The 18,173-nt window shown below is 48.3% G+C and overlaps 2 protein-coding genes and 1 non-coding gene across 3 annotated transcripts in view; 2 read left to right on the top strand and 1 right to left on the bottom strand.

The window, feature by feature from the left end:
• Positions 1 to 15,322, bottom strand: part of VPS9D1 (VPS9 domain containing 1) — a 50,928-nt gene extending 35,606 nt beyond the window's left edge. Inside the window, 8 exon segments of the mRNA XM_077450915.1 lie at positions 4,678 to 4,762; positions 4,832 to 4,884; positions 5,018 to 5,080; positions 7,300 to 7,411; positions 7,495 to 7,732; positions 11,170 to 11,259; positions 13,164 to 13,236; positions 15,121 to 15,322. Coding sequence (XP_077307041.1) covers positions 4,678 to 4,762; positions 4,832 to 4,884; positions 5,018 to 5,080; positions 7,300 to 7,411; positions 7,495 to 7,732; positions 11,170 to 11,259; positions 13,164 to 13,236; positions 15,121 to 15,321 — 915 coding nt within the window. The 5' untranslated portion in view covers position 15,322.
• Positions 3,353 to 3,487, top strand: LOC143956518 (small nucleolar RNA SNORA17). Its single transcript, XR_013269942.1, has one exon. It is a non-coding gene; the product is annotated as a small nucleolar RNA SNORA17 (small nucleolar RNA).
• A 2,008-nt stretch (positions 15,323 to 17,330) lies between the features above and the next one.
• ZNF276 (zinc finger protein 276) overlaps positions 17,331 to 18,173 on the top strand; it is a 43,697-nt gene continuing 42,854 nt past the window's right edge. Inside the window, 1 exon segment of the mRNA XM_077450904.1 lies at positions 17,331 to 17,537. Within this exon segment, the coding sequence (XP_077307030.1) occupies positions 17,423 to 17,537 (115 nt within the window). The 5' untranslated portion in view covers positions 17,331 to 17,422.

Genomic DNA, 18,173 nt, shown 5'->3' with positions numbered 1-18,173 from the left:
ACTGCCCCCCTTCTGTATCATCCATGAAGAGACTGCCCTGCATGTCTTCTGGGAGTGGCCCTTTGCACAGGACCTATTGAGAGCCCCGGAACCAGAACTCGCTTTGTACCACGCACATCGCACAGACACGCTCCACCATTATCATCAGAGCAATGATTTGGAGCACGTGCATGTGGACAGGAAGTGCCGAAAGTAGTCTTGAGGGGATCAGCAACACAGAGATGAAAAAATTCCTCTCATTTCCCCACCACTGCAAAAAAAAAAAAAAAAAAAAAGGGGGGAATAAAAAAAAAGCCTGTGCTTGTCAGATAACTACAACAAGAAGAATGGAAATTGGAAAAAGAAAATGCCAACAGGCACAGTGACAGTACACGTGAATAGACGTGCACAAGTGCTTACAGGAAGTGTCACATCCTTGGCAGAACTTCCTGGGAAGTCCGGACACATTATCATCCAAATAACTAAGATCTGACCTTCCCATCCCACAGGACAGAAAACAAGGGGAAATTATTCCATGAAATAAAAACTCAGAGGTTCTAACCCTGCCCTACACCAAAACTTCAAGAAAATATTTTGGTTGAATTTTGACTTTAAAGCAGTTGTAACATTGTAAAAATGTTTATATTATATTATATATAATTTTAGAGAGGGACAAATGACTCCGTGCTTGTGCGGTGTCATTTGTCCCTCTCGTGCCCTCCAAGTTAACCTACGTGTCCATACACACTATAGGCATTTTCAAGCGTTTAGAGGCAGAAAAAAAAAAAAAAAACACTTAGATCAGTGGTTTTGGGAGCGATAGGAGAGGAACGTTCCAGCAGAAAAAAAGCATTAAAGCACTGACCACATTTAGCGCTTGCGTGTTCATTCATTTCAATGGACAGAATAAATTAAAGGATGAATTCACTTTTTAAAAATAAATAAATGAACATTTTTATGCAGGTATAAAAATGTGCGTTTATTTTCAATTTCTTGTAGGAGCCCAGAAAGCATTGCACCCATGATCAGCAGATGAGGGGCGCTATGCAGGACTCCTGCAGACTGTCAGTGTGAGCTGTCTGCCCGTACATAGTACATCATACCGGTAAGCAGTTTTTTCACTGCCAGGAAGAATCAATGGACTGCCACAGCACTCAACAGCACCCTGGTAGCTCATTGAAAACTACAAGCCGACAGCTACAAAGGATGTTGGTACTGGTAGTTTTCACATTCACAGAACTCTGTCAATGAATGGCAGAGCCCTGCATGGCAGGGGGGGGGGGGGGGGGGGGTTGGATTGTGAGGGCTGGTGCTACAGTAACCCATGTTCAGGGTGTAACATGCTACAAACTGTGAATTTATCCTTTGATAGTCTGGCCAATTAAATGGGCGCCGGACCAGGTTTGCAAAATGCAGCTCTGGGCGTGTTTATAACGCTGCTTTTCTCCTGCCAGGAGAGAGGCGTTCAAAAGAGTTGGGCAATCGCTCCGAGGCCTAAATAATATAATTAGGAGTAAATGAGATGTTGATTTTTTTTTAAAGGCCAACAACAAAGACAATACTTTGGTGGGTGACAATCTAGGCCAAGTGCACACCAACCACCAACATAAAAAAAAAATAAAAAAAATAAAAAGGCGTTTGAGAGGTGTTAAAAACGCCCCTCAAATGATACAATGGAGGGCACTCAGTGCTGTTCACACTATCAAAACATGAAGCATTAGCGTCACGTCACTTCAAAATTGAAGTCTCGTGCCAAGTCAGGAGGTGCTTGAAGCCTTTCAACGCCTCCCATTCAAGTCTTCGGTAACACTTTGCAAACTCTCTGGCAGGCAGTTGCAGCGTGGTTGTGGGGCATTAAGATTAGCTTATTTCCTGTAATGGAATGGGCATTTGTGGAGCGGTTTTAATGCCCCTTAACGCTCATCAAACGCTTCAAAAGCGAGCATTTGTTAAGCATTAGAAATGTAGTTAAAGGGGTTGTAAAGGTTTGTGTTTTTTTGTTTCTTTTTTTGAAAAAACACCTGGCAGTAACCCCCCCCCAGTTTACTTACCTGAACCCTCAAACTTGTCCCACGGGGATGCACCGTCTCTTGGCTAGGGGGTTCTCAGCTGTTGATTGGATAGATTGATAGCAGTGCAGCCATTGGCTCCCGCTGCTGCCAATCAAATGCAACGATGCAGCACCGGGGGGTGGGGCCGAGTCATACATTGCTAGACCCGGGAGCGCGCCCGCAAAGTAACCCCCCGGGAGAGCGCTTCTCCTAGGGGGGTTATCAGATGTGGGAAGGAGCCGAGACAGCCGCCGAGGGACCCCAGAAGAGGAGGTTCGGGGCCACTCTGTGCAAAACGAGCTGCACAGTGGAGGTAAGTACGATATGTTTGTTATAAAAAAAATATATAAAAAAATAAATAAATAAAGGAACCTTTAAAATTATACTAAAAAGTGTGAGCACGCCTCGGATATCTGCAGTAATAATCTGTGAATTCTTGCTGCTGAAATGACTGGGTTTAACGATCAGCAGCGGCCGCTCAGCCTATTTAAACTAATGCCACTTGCTGATCGCATAACCCGGCCATTCCAGCAGCAAGAATTTGCAGATTCTTCCCGCAGGAATCCCGCGGCCGCAAAAAAACAGCTGTGTGAAAGGGGCCCAATATTGTTTCCAATTCCACAATTCATGGTATCTACAGTAGCTGTCATTATGGATCCATTATAAATAGAAGGATCAATAAAGGCAACTCTGTCATTATGATGCAGAATGTGAACCCAAACAAAATGAACGTTTTACCCATCCGGTGGGCAATGATTTAGATGCAGAGTTTGGCAGGCACAGCTTTTCAGCATTTCCGAGGGTTTGGGACAGCCTGTGACCTCCGAGTCACTATTAAGCGTGATAATGTGAAGTGATGGAAAGACCAGCATAAGGACTGCCAGCACCCAGCAGGGGACATGCTAATTCAATCACTTAGAGGTTCATTACAAGTTAAACCAGATAGAAGGAGCCAGGCGGGGTTTCCAGTGTCTTGGAATCCACATAAAACTACACAATGGAGTCACCTGAAAGGTGATTTCCGATTTGTTAGCATCAGAATTGTTGGAAAGCAGCACTTTTTTGCTGTGAAAGAAATCAAAAAGATAAGACTTGCTGCAAGCGGCACAGGTCAGAATTAAGCTTCTTCTTTTAAAGCATGCTCCAAACTCGCATTCATTTTTTTTTCCATCATAGCGACAGGATCACATTAAGAATCCAGCTGTCCAGAGAATGATGCCTTCTTTATAGGCTTAAAGTGTTAGTTCACCTTACTGGAACAAATCCCCCCCAATGCACTTACCTCAGTAAGTGATACAGTCTCACCATCAACGCAAAACAATGCGGTGTACCAGGGGTTTGAAAAAGAGGCTGCTCTGCCTCTTCTTTCTCTAGGAATGCCGGGACAGATTAGAGCCGGTCTGATTGGCTGGCGCAGTCATGGACCGGTGCCGGCCCATGTCAAATGCTCTGATCTGTCCTGGCGTCCCTAGGGAGAAAAGAGGAAGAACAGCACAATCCACCAGGCTGCATGGATGGTAAAACTGTATCACCCATGGAGGTAAATGCAGCGGGGACTGGGGGGGGGGGGAGGCAAGAGCAGCGGGGACAGGGGGGTGGGGAGGCAAGTGGGGAGGTTGTAGGGTGTTCGTACCCATTTATATTTTTTCTAAAAAAGGTGAAAATTTTAAAGACAGTGTGGGGGCAGGAATCTTACCGCTACTAGGAGACCATAAAAGGGTTTTCCAGTTTGGGATGGAACTGACCTTTTTACATTCTAAAGCACAATTTCCCAATTTGAGTGTGGAGAAACAAGAGACAGTGGAGGTGGATATACTAAAGGAAAATAGACTGTGCACTCGGCAAGTGCAGTTGCTCCAGAGCTTAGTAAATAAGGGGAAGCTTCACTTTGCAAAGATTACCCAATCACATGCTAAGAAAAAAAAATAATAATTTTTGCTTGCACATGATTTGACAATTGAAGTCCGCAGAGCTTCCTCTCAATTAGTAAGCTCCGGAGCAGCTTGCAGAGTGCTCAGTCTATTTGCCTTTAGGAAATCAACCCCAGTGTATCTTTTCCAGCCATCTAGGTAGAACCAATCTGGGGGGGGGGATTACTAAAACAATACAATTTGACAATAAAACCTGGAGCAGTGAACATGGCTTTAAAAACGTGCGACTTCATCTGAACTTGTGCAATTTCAGTCTGACTTCGGGGGCGACTTGAAAGACATCTGTGCGGGTTCATACACAGATGTCTATTGAAGTCGCGTCCCCCCCCCCCCCCAAGTCGCCAAAGGTAGTGCAGGAACTACTTTTAGAAATCAGTGCAGTGCCGCAAAGTCGGCATCGCACCGATCGGTACAGTGCCATTGCCGGCAATAGGCTGCGATCAAATCGCACTGATGTGAACGGGGCGGAAGCCCATTGGTTCCTATGCACAGCTGCATCAGATTTTTGCACTCTCAAGTTTTAGTAAATCTCTCCCAATGTGTTCATAAACAGCAACAGCTTCAGTCAGGCACACCAACTCTGAGGCTATATCTGGAAAACATGACCCGTCTGCTGACACCGAAAATGAAAGCTGAGCATCACCAGAGTGCCTTGGGAAGATGAAGCCCTGGCTGACGTCTGCAGGAGGTTATATGGAGGAATGCACTGTACTCACATGGTCCTGCTCGTACTCCAGCACGGCGGTATAGAGTCTCTTCTGCTCTTCCTGCGCTGGCGTCAGGCGCTTGCTTTTGAAGCGTCTGCAGAAAATACAAGGAAAGAGGGATAAGAAGGCCCTGCACATTGTTTGAAAAATCATCTCTAGTTACCTGTCCGACTCTTCCTGCAGTCGGATCTTGCGTTCCTCTGCCTTCCTCTGCAGCTGGGGAGGGGGTGGAGGTTAAGGAATTAGCATCTCTTAGGCCATTGTTAGCACTAGGCTAGAAAACTTTATCATTCAAAAGAACAGATGTCTGGCTGCCAAATCAGTGGACTCCACCCACAGTGAAGGATACAGTCTCTTCCCTGGCCTTAGCAATCTCCAGGTTCTCCATCATCTGCCGCTGAAGTGACAAAGTCTAGAGAAGAGAAAAAAAAATAAAAAATTATCTCGTTACAAGCCGTGTGACACCATCCACTATACAACATTCATCTGCTTTAAATCTCTGAAAGAGCTGAACCCAAAGTAGTTTTCAATTCTTTTAAATTTGTGAAATTTCCTTTAAAAAGATACCTGGTGATCCTGATAGGGTTGCACTGATACTAGTATCGGTGCCGATACAGAGTATTTGCACAAGTATCGGTACGCGTGCAAATGCACCAATACTTTCAGGCTCGGCTCTTTGAGCCGACAGCGGGTCGCCGACAATGTTTATTAACATCATTGCTCAGCCCTGAAACACTAAAATAAAAAGAAACATTGTATCTTTTTGTATATTTCTGTTTCTTCATCTGCAGATCAAAAGGGATAAAATTATCCTCTGTTTAACCCCTTAATAACACTTAATTTACGCTAATCAGCCTAGGTGCAGGAACTCAACCACGCCCTGAACACACCCCGGGCACCTGCATCCCCCTGTCCCCATCCTGCACTCAGTGGGAGCCACTCAGGAGATCAGATCTCGGGGAGCCAAGCTGTCACTTGTAAACAAACAAGTCCAGCTTCTGTGTTTACAAGTGAAAGCTTGGCTGCCACCGAGCGATCTTGGTGTGCAGGGAGGAGAGGGCCTGAGCTGGAGGTTCCAGCTGAAAATAAAGCCCTGGACCTTAGATTGTAAGCTCCTTGTGAGCAGGGACTGATGTGAATGTACAATGCATACGTAAAGCGCTGCGTAAAATTAAATGGCGCCATACAAGTACCTGAAATAAATAATACATTTCAATTGCGTCTGGATTGACTGGAAAATCGATGCACTAAAACAAAAGAGCTGCATGCAGTACTTTTTTTCAGCTCATTGTGTCAGCACACCACCTCATCGCAGTTCTGTGAACAGCTCACATAGGAGACAAGGCATTTCACCTTGTCCGTGTGATGGGACTGCCTTGGAATAACCGCCTAATGCAATCCCACTCCATCTGGTGTGAACCAGCCCTAAGTGCATGTTGACAGGATGCAGTGAAAAGAGGGTGGAGGGGTAAATGACTAGAACACAAAGATTTTGGAAACAAACAAAAAAAAAAAAAACGGCAGTACAAAGGTCTCAGAATTCCCCAAAATATCAACCAAAACAAATGTGAAATGAAATCAAAGCCGGAGCCATCGCGGGGATGTCCTTCACATCTGGTGGACATGGCTAGTATTGGCCGCTTATGATTGCCAAAGTGGCAGTACAAAGTCCATGGTTCCGAAAACCTCTGCTCTTTGAAGTTTTCAAGGTTACACGTCAGCGACTACAATAAACATTTATGTATACAAACAAGCCCAAGGATAAAACGAGGAAAAAAAAACAAGCTTTACTCACCACCAGCCCACAGACAACCAAATAACCTGTCTAACAATATGCGTTAAAAACAGGGGTTTAGTCTGCACATATTTGCAAATGCATGCGTAAGCCACATAGCCCCGGCCAAGGCACCCCAATATCTGTGGTACCTAACACTAACTTGTAAGTGTCCCCACAGTGGAGGCACATGCATTCTGATTTTGTGTCACAGTTTGTGTTTTTTGGTCAGGCATCTCACGGACACCTGTGCTGCCATTGTGCTGGGTGTTCAGTGTGCTCCTGTATCTTTAAGAAGGGGTGGCTCCCCTTCAGTCCACCTGCTTTCATCTATCCATCAGAATGCATGTGCCTCCACTGTGGGGACACTTACAAGTTAGTGTTAGGTACCACGGATATTGGGGTGCCTTGGCCAGGGCTCTGTGGCTTACGCATGCATTTGCAAACGTGTGCAGACTAAACCCACGCATATTGTTAGACAGGTTATTTGGTTGTCTGTGGGCTGGTGGTGAGTAAAGCTTGTTTTTTTTTCCTCGGTTTATCCTTGGGCTTGTTTGTATACATAAATGTTTATTGTAGTCGCTGACGTGTAACCTTGAAAACTTCAAAGAGCAGAGGTTTGATTTGCAACCTGCTTCATCCTCTTGTATTCTGATATATTTTATAGATTGTGCATGTGACTGAATAAAACACTTGGTGACAATGCCAGTGTAAAGCTGGCCACAAGAAAAGAAGAAGATTCCTCCATCCACACAAGCGAGGTTGATAGAGGAATTCCATTCCATCCATCTATAGCCAGCATTACTCCAGCCATTTAGCGTAACACAAACCAGACCTGGTAATATTTAGCCACTAACCAGTGAGGTCTTCTGAGCGGCCTGCCTTGGATCCAGTCTAGAGAGACGGGCTTCATACGTAGCTCTGAGCTTCTGGTTCTGTATGGAGGCCTCCTGCATGGGTGTCAGCTCCCTGTGGATAAAGGACACACTGTTCACCAATGAACTGCTCACTGTAGACTTCTTACGGGACTGATTCAGGCTCCTCAGTCTTACTTTTTGGAACTTTGAGCCTCGGCTGCTCTGAGCATCTGAAAAACCTCTGGGGAGGGAAAGCCACCGTGTTTCTGGACCTCATCAGAGCAAGACCTACGATGACCCCAGGACTGGCCCATGGAAGCCCGGGGGGGCGCAGAGGTAGTTGGGGCAGGAGCAGAGACATTGGTAGTGGCTGGAGGATCAGGGATCTCCGAGATACGATTCTTCTGTGTCATCAAGCTTACATCAGCTTTACCTGTAGAAGGGAACACATTACAAAAATCATTAGGGGGATTTGTTTAACAAAAGTGCTTGAGAAAAAAGATGTCTCATACTTGAAGCGGTAGTAAAGTGACTGAAAAGTCTCTTTTTTGTTTTGTTTTTAAATAATAAACATGTTATACTTTCCTCCTCTGTAATGGTTTTGCACAGAGCAGCCCCGATCCTCCTCTTCTCAGGTCCCTCGTCGCTGCTCCCAGCCCCTCCCTCCTGGTGAGCAACCCCATAGACCAGCAGCTTGCTATGGGGGCACCCGAGCGGAGTCAGAGCTCCTCTGTGTGTCCCTTCAGCCATGGAGCCCCGACCCAGCCCCACCCCCTCTCTTCCCCAATTGGCTTACTGACTGACTGACAGCTGTGGGAGCAAATGGTGCCGCCGCTGTGTCTCAGCCAATCAGGAGGAGAGTCCCAGGTGGCTAGGACACTCATGGACATCACTGGAGGGAGATGGGGGCTCAGGGAAGTATTGGGGGGGGAGGGGGGCTGATACCTGCTACACACAGGTTTTTTATCTTAATGCATAGAATGCACCTTCTGCCTTTACAACCCCTTAAAACCCAAAAATGTATTATATAGCTTACCAACTCCTAGATGTGACGGCTGCATTTGTTTTCTTTTTTTAGGGTTTCTTCTATTTTCATCTGGTCATCCTGCCAGCAGGTCTGTTTTTCACAGCACAAACTCTCCTGCAGAATATATTAGCTTACAGGGATGAGGCAAACTATTTAACACTGACAGGGGTGCTCACAATGAACAGATTTTAGCTTAATTTTATCTGTTACTGTAAGTGTGAGATGGAGTTTGGCTTTCAATGCGTTAGTTTATCTAAATCTGCAAGTCCATCCAACACTCCCCTCCCCCCCCCCCCCCCCCCGACTGATAATGATGCCGCCTGCTGTGCCCATTCATCCAGAGTGGGTTACTGGCCAGATCACCAGGTGAAAACAGAGGGGGAAGAAAAGCAAGGATTGGTAGGCTGCAATATATGACATTTTTGATTTTGGGTTGAATACCGCTTATGGGAATGAAAGCTGAAATTTATTTTTTTTAAGTAAAATTTGTAAGAATCAGTTATACTGACTTTTTATCATGGACTCGCGATCGTCTACTGTGCCCGATTCAATGAAAGTGATCGGTCAGCTGCAGCCCCTCAATTTGCAGGCGGCCGGCCTTGTTGGCGACCCCTCGAGCTATCAACACCCCGTCTGCTCTGTAATCAGCATCCTGTAAATTCGATTCCCCCCCAAGCAAATGTGTAGCCTCCCTGTCATCAGGATGGGATGGAGGGTGCTCCCACTCCGCAGTGCCGAAGACGAGGACTTGGATTCCGGACCTGGATGAAGGTGAGTAAAACTGGGCCACAGATACCTAAATCCGGGGACACACCTACTGAAAGTCAGCTGGTTCTGCAGGAAAAGGACAATTCTCAGTGGTCAAGTACCGTTGTCTGTTCATCAGAAGCTGATCGAATGACCAGTCGTTTTCTCTTAAACAGTTCTGCTGGAAAACCAGTATTAGATCAGCACTTGTAGCCAATGGCAGCAGCGCTGATCAGTGTATTCTGGTGGGGGGGGGGGATGGGTTCCTGCTGTCAGAATACAATAGCGCACTTGGGGAGATCCCTGCATCAAAATGACTTGATGTTGAACTGTATGTAACCAGCTTAATTTGGAAAAAATAAAAAACAATAAAATTGTCTGAGGATGGGGGAAGGGCTAAACGCCATTTTTTCCCTCCTAGCTGAAGTCTGGCTTTAATTTTCTTACTTTGCAATCTTTTCCTTTTCCCAGACAGCAGAGACGGCTCACTGTGCAGCTACACAGATCAACTGGGAGAACCTTTTGTGTCTATGGCAACACGGAGAACAATAAACTGCTGGCAGAGGCTCCTGAATTTACTAAAGAAAGAAAAAATGTGTATTCAATGTTTGCTTGTTAGGGAGACGACCCCTCACTTCCTGTCCATGTAATAACATCCCCAGGAAAATTGAAGGGAAATCTCCCCAATGGAGCCAGACAGTAAAAAGAAAAAAACATGACAGAGGTTCTACATTGATTTATTTAATTTTTCGTTCAACCAGCGGCTTGAACAAAAGGAAAAACAAACAAACAAAAAAAAAAAGGATCCAATTCCCCCATCCAGAAAGAGGGGGAGAGGAGAAAGAAAAGAGGGGGCGTTAAATGGATGGAGGGTCTTCCGCTAGACCTAAAATTTCCTTATCATTTTTTTGAGATGGTGATTTCTGCAGAAGTCGGACTCCCCGGAGTAGACGGGGATTATTGGGGTAGACGGGGATTATTGGGGTAGACAGGGATTATTGGTGTATGTGGGCATTATTGGGGTAGACGGGCATTAATGGGGTGGGGGGATTATTGGTGTAGGCGGGGATTATTAGTGTAGATGGGGATTATTGGTGTATGAGGGGATTATTCGAGTAGGTGGGGATTATTAGTGTAGGGGGGATTATTGGTGTAGGGGGGATTATTGGTGTAGGGGGGGATTAATGGGCTAGGGGGGAATTAATGGGCTAGGGGGGAATTAATGGTGTAGGTTGGGATTAATGGTGTAGGCGGGGATTAATGGTGTAGGCTGGGATTATTGGTGTAGGCTGGGATTATTGGTGTAGGTGGGGATTATTGGTGTAGGCGGGGATTATTGGTGTAGGTGGGGATTATTGGTGTAGGTGGGGATTAATGGTGTAGGCGGGGATTAATGGGGTAGGCGGGGATTAATGGGGTAGACGGGGATTATTGGGGTAGACGGGGATTATTGGGGTAGACGGGGATTATTGGGGTAGACGGGGATTATTGGGGTAGACGGGGATTAATGGGGTAGGCGGGGATTAATGGGGTAGGTGGGGATTAATGGGGTAGACGGGGATTATTGGGGTAGACGGGGATTATTGGGGTAGACGGGGATTATTGGGGTAGGTGGGGATTATTGGGGTAGACGGGGATTATTGGGGTAGGTGGGGATTATTGGGGTAGGTGGGGATTATTGGTGTAGGTGGGGATTATTGGTGTAGGTGGGGATTATTGGTGTAGGTGGGGATTAATGGTGTAGGCGGGGATTAATGGGGTAGGTGGGGATTAATGGGGTAGACGGGGATTATTGGTGTAGACGGGGATTATTGGTGTAGACGGGGATTATTGGTGTAGACGGGGATTATTGGTGTAGGTGGGGATTATTGGTGTAGGTGGGGATTATTGGTGTAGACGGGGATTATTGGTGTAGACGGGGATTAATGGGGTAGATGGGGCTTATTGGGGTAGACGGGGATTATTGGGGTAGGTGGGGATTATTGGTGTAGGTGGGGATTAATGGTGTAGGCGGGGATTAATGGGGTAGATGGGGCTTATTGGGGTAGACGGGGATTATTGGGGTAGGTGGGGATTATTGGGGTAGGTGGACTCACCTAGTTTACCGGCTGTAGTCCGCGCCCTCTCCAGGCATTGATCAGCCACTTTCAGCATCTTGTGTGAGTCCGAGTTCAGCAACTCACCCCCTGCCAGGCCAACAAAAATCATCACAATAAGATCTTTATCAAATATTCATCACCAGAAGGACCGATCACACACAAATCAGATCCTCCTCTATTCACCAATGTACACGGATTACTAAAATATAGAAGAAGAACTCTGTCGTTTCTATGTAACAAAACCTCTCTGGACCCCTTATGACTGATACGGCATTTAGAAGATATTTCCCCTCACTTTGCAGAAAGGAAGTGAAGAGAAATCTCCCCGATAGGACACAGACTGCACATAATAATGTTACTCCTTCCTTGCTCTATCCAAAACCTTAATGTAAGTCACATGTTCTATTACGGGACCTGATTTTAATCAATAACTGAGGCTGCAGGAGGCAGGCCGGGGGGCTGTTACATAAGGGGCCGCCCCTTGGACAGAACTAGAAAGTTCTGGTTTTGTTATAACATGTTCAGCCTAGTCCTCTCCTGAAGGTGGCGTAACAAACCTATGGTCTAAGAAAGGAGCTGTGTTAGTCGGTGAGCGTAAGAAAAAATACTTTTTAGGAAACTCACATAAGGTTTGATTTATGCCAGCGCCTACTGATGACGTCACAGAAATCATGGCAGCGTGGGACAAAGCATTGGCAAAACAGAAGAGGAGACCGGGGGGGGGGGGGGCACAACGCTGGGTGGCGAGTATCTGAATTATGCAGAAGACAACCCCTGGTGAGCAGGCAGTTAAAAGAAAAAATTAGGGGGGGGGGGGTGAAAATCCACTTTAAGGCTCCATTCACACTTGTAGAACTCCAAAGGCACACGACTTCGGGATGCGACTTTGGATGTGACTTGTTGTCCCTCTGCAAAGTTCGACCCCCTGTTCCATGTAAAACATTCAGGTCTGACTTTAAAGGGGAGTTCCACCCAAAAGTGGAACTTCAGCTCCCCCCCCCCCCCTCCGGTGTCACATTTTGTCACCTTTCAGGGGGGAACAGGGACCTGTTCCCCACTTCCGGGAGACCGGGCCGCGGCCTGATGTCCCGCAAAGTTTGGCCCCCCTCCTCCCTCCGCCGCCTGGCCAATCAGAAAACGCAGCGCGTATCGCGCATGCGCAGTAGAGGAATGGCAGTGAAGCCGAAAGACTGCTGGTTGCCTTACCTAGAATGGCGGCGGCCACACCCGACAAATCCATCCGAAGATCGGCTGGGGAGCCAGCATCGCCGGCTCCCTGGACAGGTAAATGTCCATATAGTAAGAGTCAGCAGCTACAATATTTAAATTTTTCGCTATGACTAAGCACTGTTAAGTGTGAAACGCGTCAGCTCGTTTGTCCCATTTTTTGCTGTGGCTTGTATCTGTTGGACTTTTTACTAATAAAGGCTATATTCCGGAGCGCGGCTGTCCAGAACTTCCTTTTTGCCCCACGTTGCTATATGCTTAGCCGGCACCTGACGTTCCAGTTCCGAGGAGAGTTCTATTTCCACTTGGAGCGGTCATCCCTTCCCCTATTTTATATTTGAGGGGTTAACATTGAAGGCCTCAAGTTGCATGAAAGTCGGACTAAAGCAGTACATGAACTACTTTGAAGAAGTCGCTACAAATTAAGACATACAGCATATGAATGGCTATCATTGGGACACATGGGGTATGACGACTGGATGAAAATACCACATTGTGGTCACTAGATGGAGCTGAGGAGCATTCTTATTTCCCAATATACTCAGCGCCATCTAGTGGTCATAACACAGTATTTTCCACATTCACACTGCAGAGAATATCATCGGGGAGCATTCACTCCGCCCCATTCACACACAATCGATTTACATGCAGCTTCATTAGATAACTTAATTGAAAACTCCTCGGAGTTCCCCTTTAAATGGCTATAAAAACATAGATTAGAATAAAAGGACGATAATAATAATAACATCGCACAGAGCGGTTACCTTTCTGCTCAGCCTCGTCCGCCAGGAACTGGGAGATAAAACTGACAGTCTTCAGGTACTCCACATAGGCCTCCTGCATGAGGGCAACAAGGAGAAATCATTGTGTGAGCCGACACCGCCATAGAGGGAGGCGCCGCCATTGTACGGAACAGAGACGCTAAGCTTCCCTTGGAGAGAGAGGACACTCTATTTTTCAACAGGATTTACTTTACAGCTCAACTCCGGCCTCCCCTCCGGGCCTCCCCTCCAGGCCTGTACTCCAGTCCTCCCCTCCGGGCCTGTACTCCAGTCCTCCCCTCCGGGCCTGTACTCCAGTCCTCCCCTCCGGGCCTCTACTCCAGTCCTCCCCTCCGGGCCTCTACTCCAGTCCTCCCCTCCGGGCCTCTACTCCAGTCCTCCCCTCCGGGCCTGTACTCCAGTCCTCCCCTCCGGGCCTGTACTCCAGTCCTCCCCTCCGGGCCTGTACTCCAGTCCTCCCCTCCGGGCCTGTACTCCAGTCCTCCCCTCCGGGCCTGTACTCCAGTCCTCCCCTCCGGGCCTCCAGCTCCAGTCCTCCCCTCCGGGCCTCCAACTCCAGGCCTCCCCTCCGGGCCTGTACTCCAGGCCTCCCCTCCGGGCCTGTACTCCAGGCCTCCCCTCCGGGCCTGTACTCCAGGCCTCCCCTCCGGGCCTGTACTCCAGGCCTCCCCTTCCGGGCCTCCAACTCCAGTCCTCCCCTCCGGGCCTGTACTCCAGTCCTCCCCTCCGGGCCTGTACTCCAGGCCTCCCCTCCGGGCCTGTACTCCAGGCCTCCCCTTCCGGGCCTCCAACTCCAGTCCTCCCCTCCGGGCCTGTACTCCAGTCCTCCCCTCCGGGCCTGTACTCCAGTCCTCCCCTCCGGGCCTGTACTCCAGTCCTCCCCTCCGGGCCTGTACTCCAGTCCTCCCCTCCGGGCCTGTACTCCAGTCCTTCCCTCCGGGCCTGTACTCCAGTCCTCCCCTCCGGGCCTCCAACTCCAGTCCTCCCCTCCGGGCCTCCAACTCCAGTCCTCCCCTCCGGGCCTCCAACTCCAGTCCTCCCCTCCGGGCCTCCAACTCCAGTCCTCCCCTCCGGGCCTCCAACTCCAGTCCTCCCCTCCGGGCCTCCAACTCCAGTCCTCCCCTCCGGGCCTGTACTCCAGGCCTCCCCTCCGGGCCTGTACTCCAGTCCTCCCCTCCGGGCCTGTACTCCAGTCCTCCCCTCCGGGCCTGTACTCCAGTCCTCCCCTCCGGGCCTGTACTCCAGTCCTCCCCTCCGGGCCTGTACTCCAGTCCTCCCCTCCGGGCCTGTACTCCAGTCCTCCCCTCCGGGCCTGTACTCCAGTCCTCCCCTGGACTGACCCGCCATCCTCCAATCTCACTGCACACTGTGACCTGTTCACACTTCCAGCCTCCTGCTCCTCCTCCTGTTGTTTTTCTCAAAAAATTATTATTTTTTTTTTATATAATCGCAAAAAATAAAAAAACGCAGATGTGATCAAATACCACCAAAAAAGAAAGCTCTATTTGTGGGAAGATACGGACATCGATTTTATTTGTGTACAGCGTCGCGCAATTACAAGTTAAAATAGCGCAGTGCCGTATCGCAAAATATGGCCTGGTCATGAGGGGGGGGTAAATCTTCCAGAGCTGAAGTGGTTAAAGTAGTTTTTTATTTCTTTTTTTTTTACAAAAGAACTGCGTTTGAAAAAAAAATACTGCGTGACATAAAAAAAAATTGCAACGACCGCCATTTTATTTTCTAAGGTCTCTGCTAAATGATATATAATGTTGGGGGGAGGGGGGGGTTCTAAGTTTCTAGCAAAAAAAAAAAAAAACCCCTAAGCTCTGATTGTTCCATAAATGAGGTGAGAATTGCCCCTCCCCCCGGCTGGGAAGGGGTTAATAATCAGTCGTGGGGGATGGGGACACAATGAGAGGTGACACCTCCCCTTCCTCACCGGGTGCCGGTTGCCGGTGTCCAGCTTGATGGCTCTGTTGGCCAGTTTCATGGCTCTCTGCAGCGGCTTCAGAGCCCCGTCCCCAGCCGGGGAGGCCATGACAGCGGGCGGACCAATAATAAACACACGGAACCCGCCCCGCTTCCGGAACCCGAGAGACGCCGCTCCGCTTCCCGGCCGGGAGATAATCCGAGCGTACATAAACACGGTTCCTGATTGGCCAGAGAAGCAGGAGAGAGTCGTGCGCAGCGCCACCTACTGCTCGGAGGACAGCATGACAGGGAGTGCTGAGATTATGATAATGTCATTGCTGAGCATGTTCATTCTAATAAAAAATATTTTTACATTTCAGTCTCAGGTGTTTCTAAAGTTAATAATAGCAATATATTATATTCTCATATATCTAGAAAGAAATATATATATATATTATTGAGATTTTCAGTTTAGAGATTCACGATAAAAATAAAATCAGAAAAAAAAGAAGATACTATCGGGAAAATACAAGTAAAGATTTGTATTTATTACATTATTATTATTAGAATCATCATTTATCGCATTACTATTATAATTATAATTGATATTATTATAAATTATATTATTATAATAAATTATTAATTACAATTATTATAAATTATAATTTAGATTATTATAAATGATATTATAAATTATATAATTATTATAAATGACAAATTATAATTTCGGTTATTATAAATTATAATATAGATTATTTGAGTTTCAATAAAATAGTGTTGCGCTGTGGATTGGTGGGGGCAGTCAGTGTATCTGTTGGGGTGATAATGTCAGATAAGTGAAGTGTAGTACCTCTGTGCGGACACCGGGTGTCGCTGTGTGATGATGAGATGAGGTGTAGTACCTCTGTGCGGACACCGGGTGTCGCTGTGTAATGATGAGCGATGTGAGGTGTAGTACCTCTGTGCGGACACCGGGTGTCGCTGTGTGGTGATGAGTGGAGTGAGGTGTAGTACCTCTGTGCGGACACCGGGTGTCGCTGTGTAATGAGTTAGGTGATGTGTAGTACCTCTGTGCGGACACCAGGTGTCGCTGTGTAACGATGAGTGATGTGAGGTGTAGTACCTCTGTGCGGACACCGGGTGTCGCTGTGTGGTGATGAGTGGAGTGAGGTGTAGTACCTCTGTGCGGACACCGGGTGTCGCTGTGTAACGATGAGTGAGGTGAGGTGTAGTACCTCTGTGCGGACACCGGGTGTCGCTGTGTAGTGATGAGGTGTAGTACCTCTGTGCGGACACCGGGTGTCGCTGTGTAGTGATGAGATGAGGTGTAGTACCTCTGTGCGGACACCGGGTGTCGCTGTGTAGTGATGAGGTGAGGTGTAGTACCTCTGTGCGGACACCGAGTGTCGCTGTGTAATGATGAGTGGAGTGAGGTGAGGTGTAGTACCTCTGTGCGGACACCGGGTGTCGCTGTGTAGTGATGAGGTGAGGTGAGGTGTAGTACCTCTGTGCGGACACCGGGTGTCGCTGTGTAGTGATGAGGTGAGATGAGGTGTAGTACCTCTGTGCAGACACCGGGTGTCGCTGTGTAGTGATGAGGTGAGATGAGGTGTAGTACCTCTGTGCAGACACCGGGTGTCGCTGTGTAGTGATGAGGTGAGATGAGGTGTAGTACCTCTGTGCAGACACCGGGTGTCGCTGTGTAGTGATGAGGTGAGATGAGGTGTAGTACCTCTGTGCGGACACCGAGTGTCGCTGTGTAATGATGAGTGGAGTGAGGTGAGGTGTAGTACCTCTGTGCGGACACCGGGTGTCGCTGTGTAGTGATGAGATGAGGTGTAGTACCTCTGTGCGGACACCGGGTGTCGCTGTGTAGTGATGAGATTAGGTGTAGTACCTCTGTGCGGACACCGAGTGTCGCTGTGTAATGATGAGTGGAGTGAGGTGAGGTGTAGTACCTCTGTGCGGACACCGGGTGTCGCTGTGTAGTGATGAGATGAGGTGTAGTACCTCTGTGCGGACACTGGGTGTCGCTGTGTAACGATGAGCGATGTGAGGTGTAGTACCTCTGTGCGGACACCGAGTGTCGCTGTGTAATGATGAGTGGAGTGAGGTGAGGTGTAGTACCTCTGTGCGGACACCGGGTGTCGCTGTGTAGTGATGAGATGAGGTGTAGTACATCTGTGCAGACACCGGGTGTCGCTGTGTAACGATGAGTGAGGTGAGGTGTAGTACCTCTGTGCGGACACCGGGTGTCGCTGTGCGGCGCTCCTCCGAGGTGAATGGCGCTCCCGGTAGTCGGTTCCGGTGTCGGCGGGTGAAGTCGCGGAATGAAGCGGGACAGGAGAGGGCGGAGCTCGGCGTGTCACCGGAGGAGTGTCCGGGGAGCCGCCAGAGAGGAGGACGGAGAGGAGAACCCGCCCGAGGAGGAGGAGAGCGGAGCGGGTGAGAGGACACCGACCGGCACCTACCGGAGAGACAGCCCCGCCCCCACACTACACAACTCCGCCCCCTCCTATGTGTGACAACACCGGGGCCTTCCGGTACAATGTGGGGGGTGGGGGGGTCTGCATGGAGTGTGCACCCCCCTCCCCCCATATCACACCGGGGAGGGGGAGGGGAGGTTTTGATGTAAAACTTCAGTATGTAAATCTGCTCATCCATCCAACACTCCCCTCCCCCTCCTGTGGTGTCCCCGGGGTGGGAAGTGAAGGGAATCTCCTCCATGGGGACACAAATCCTGAGGATCCCCGTACTATACATTGTAACATTGATGGAGATCCGACCAATCGCTGTACAGAGAGGGGGAGAGGATTTGATTGGCTCTATAATTTGGTCGGTTTATTAGAACAGAGAGAGAAAAACAACAAAAATATCCAGAAAAACGCATTTCATAAAAGTTATAAATTGATTTGCTTTTTAATGAGTGAAATAAGTATGTGAACCCCGATCAATCAGCAAGATTTCTCCCTCCTGGGTGTCTTCTATACAGGTAACAAGCTGAGATTAGAGAACTCTTCTCTCTTATAGGGAGTGCTCCGAATCTCAGCTTGTTACCTGTAAAGAAGACGCCTGTCCACA

Source organism: Lithobates pipiens, unplaced genomic scaffold (assembly GCF_037356315.1).
Source record: "Lithobates pipiens isolate NorthernLeopardFrog02 unplaced genomic scaffold, aLitPip1_a1.2 Scaffold_10, whole genome shotgun sequence".
NCBI lineage: Eukaryota > Metazoa > Chordata > Amphibia > Anura > Ranidae > Lithobates > Lithobates pipiens.
The sequence above is the reverse complement of the archived record's forward strand: the minus strand, read 5'-3'. Positions and strand labels throughout refer to the sequence as shown.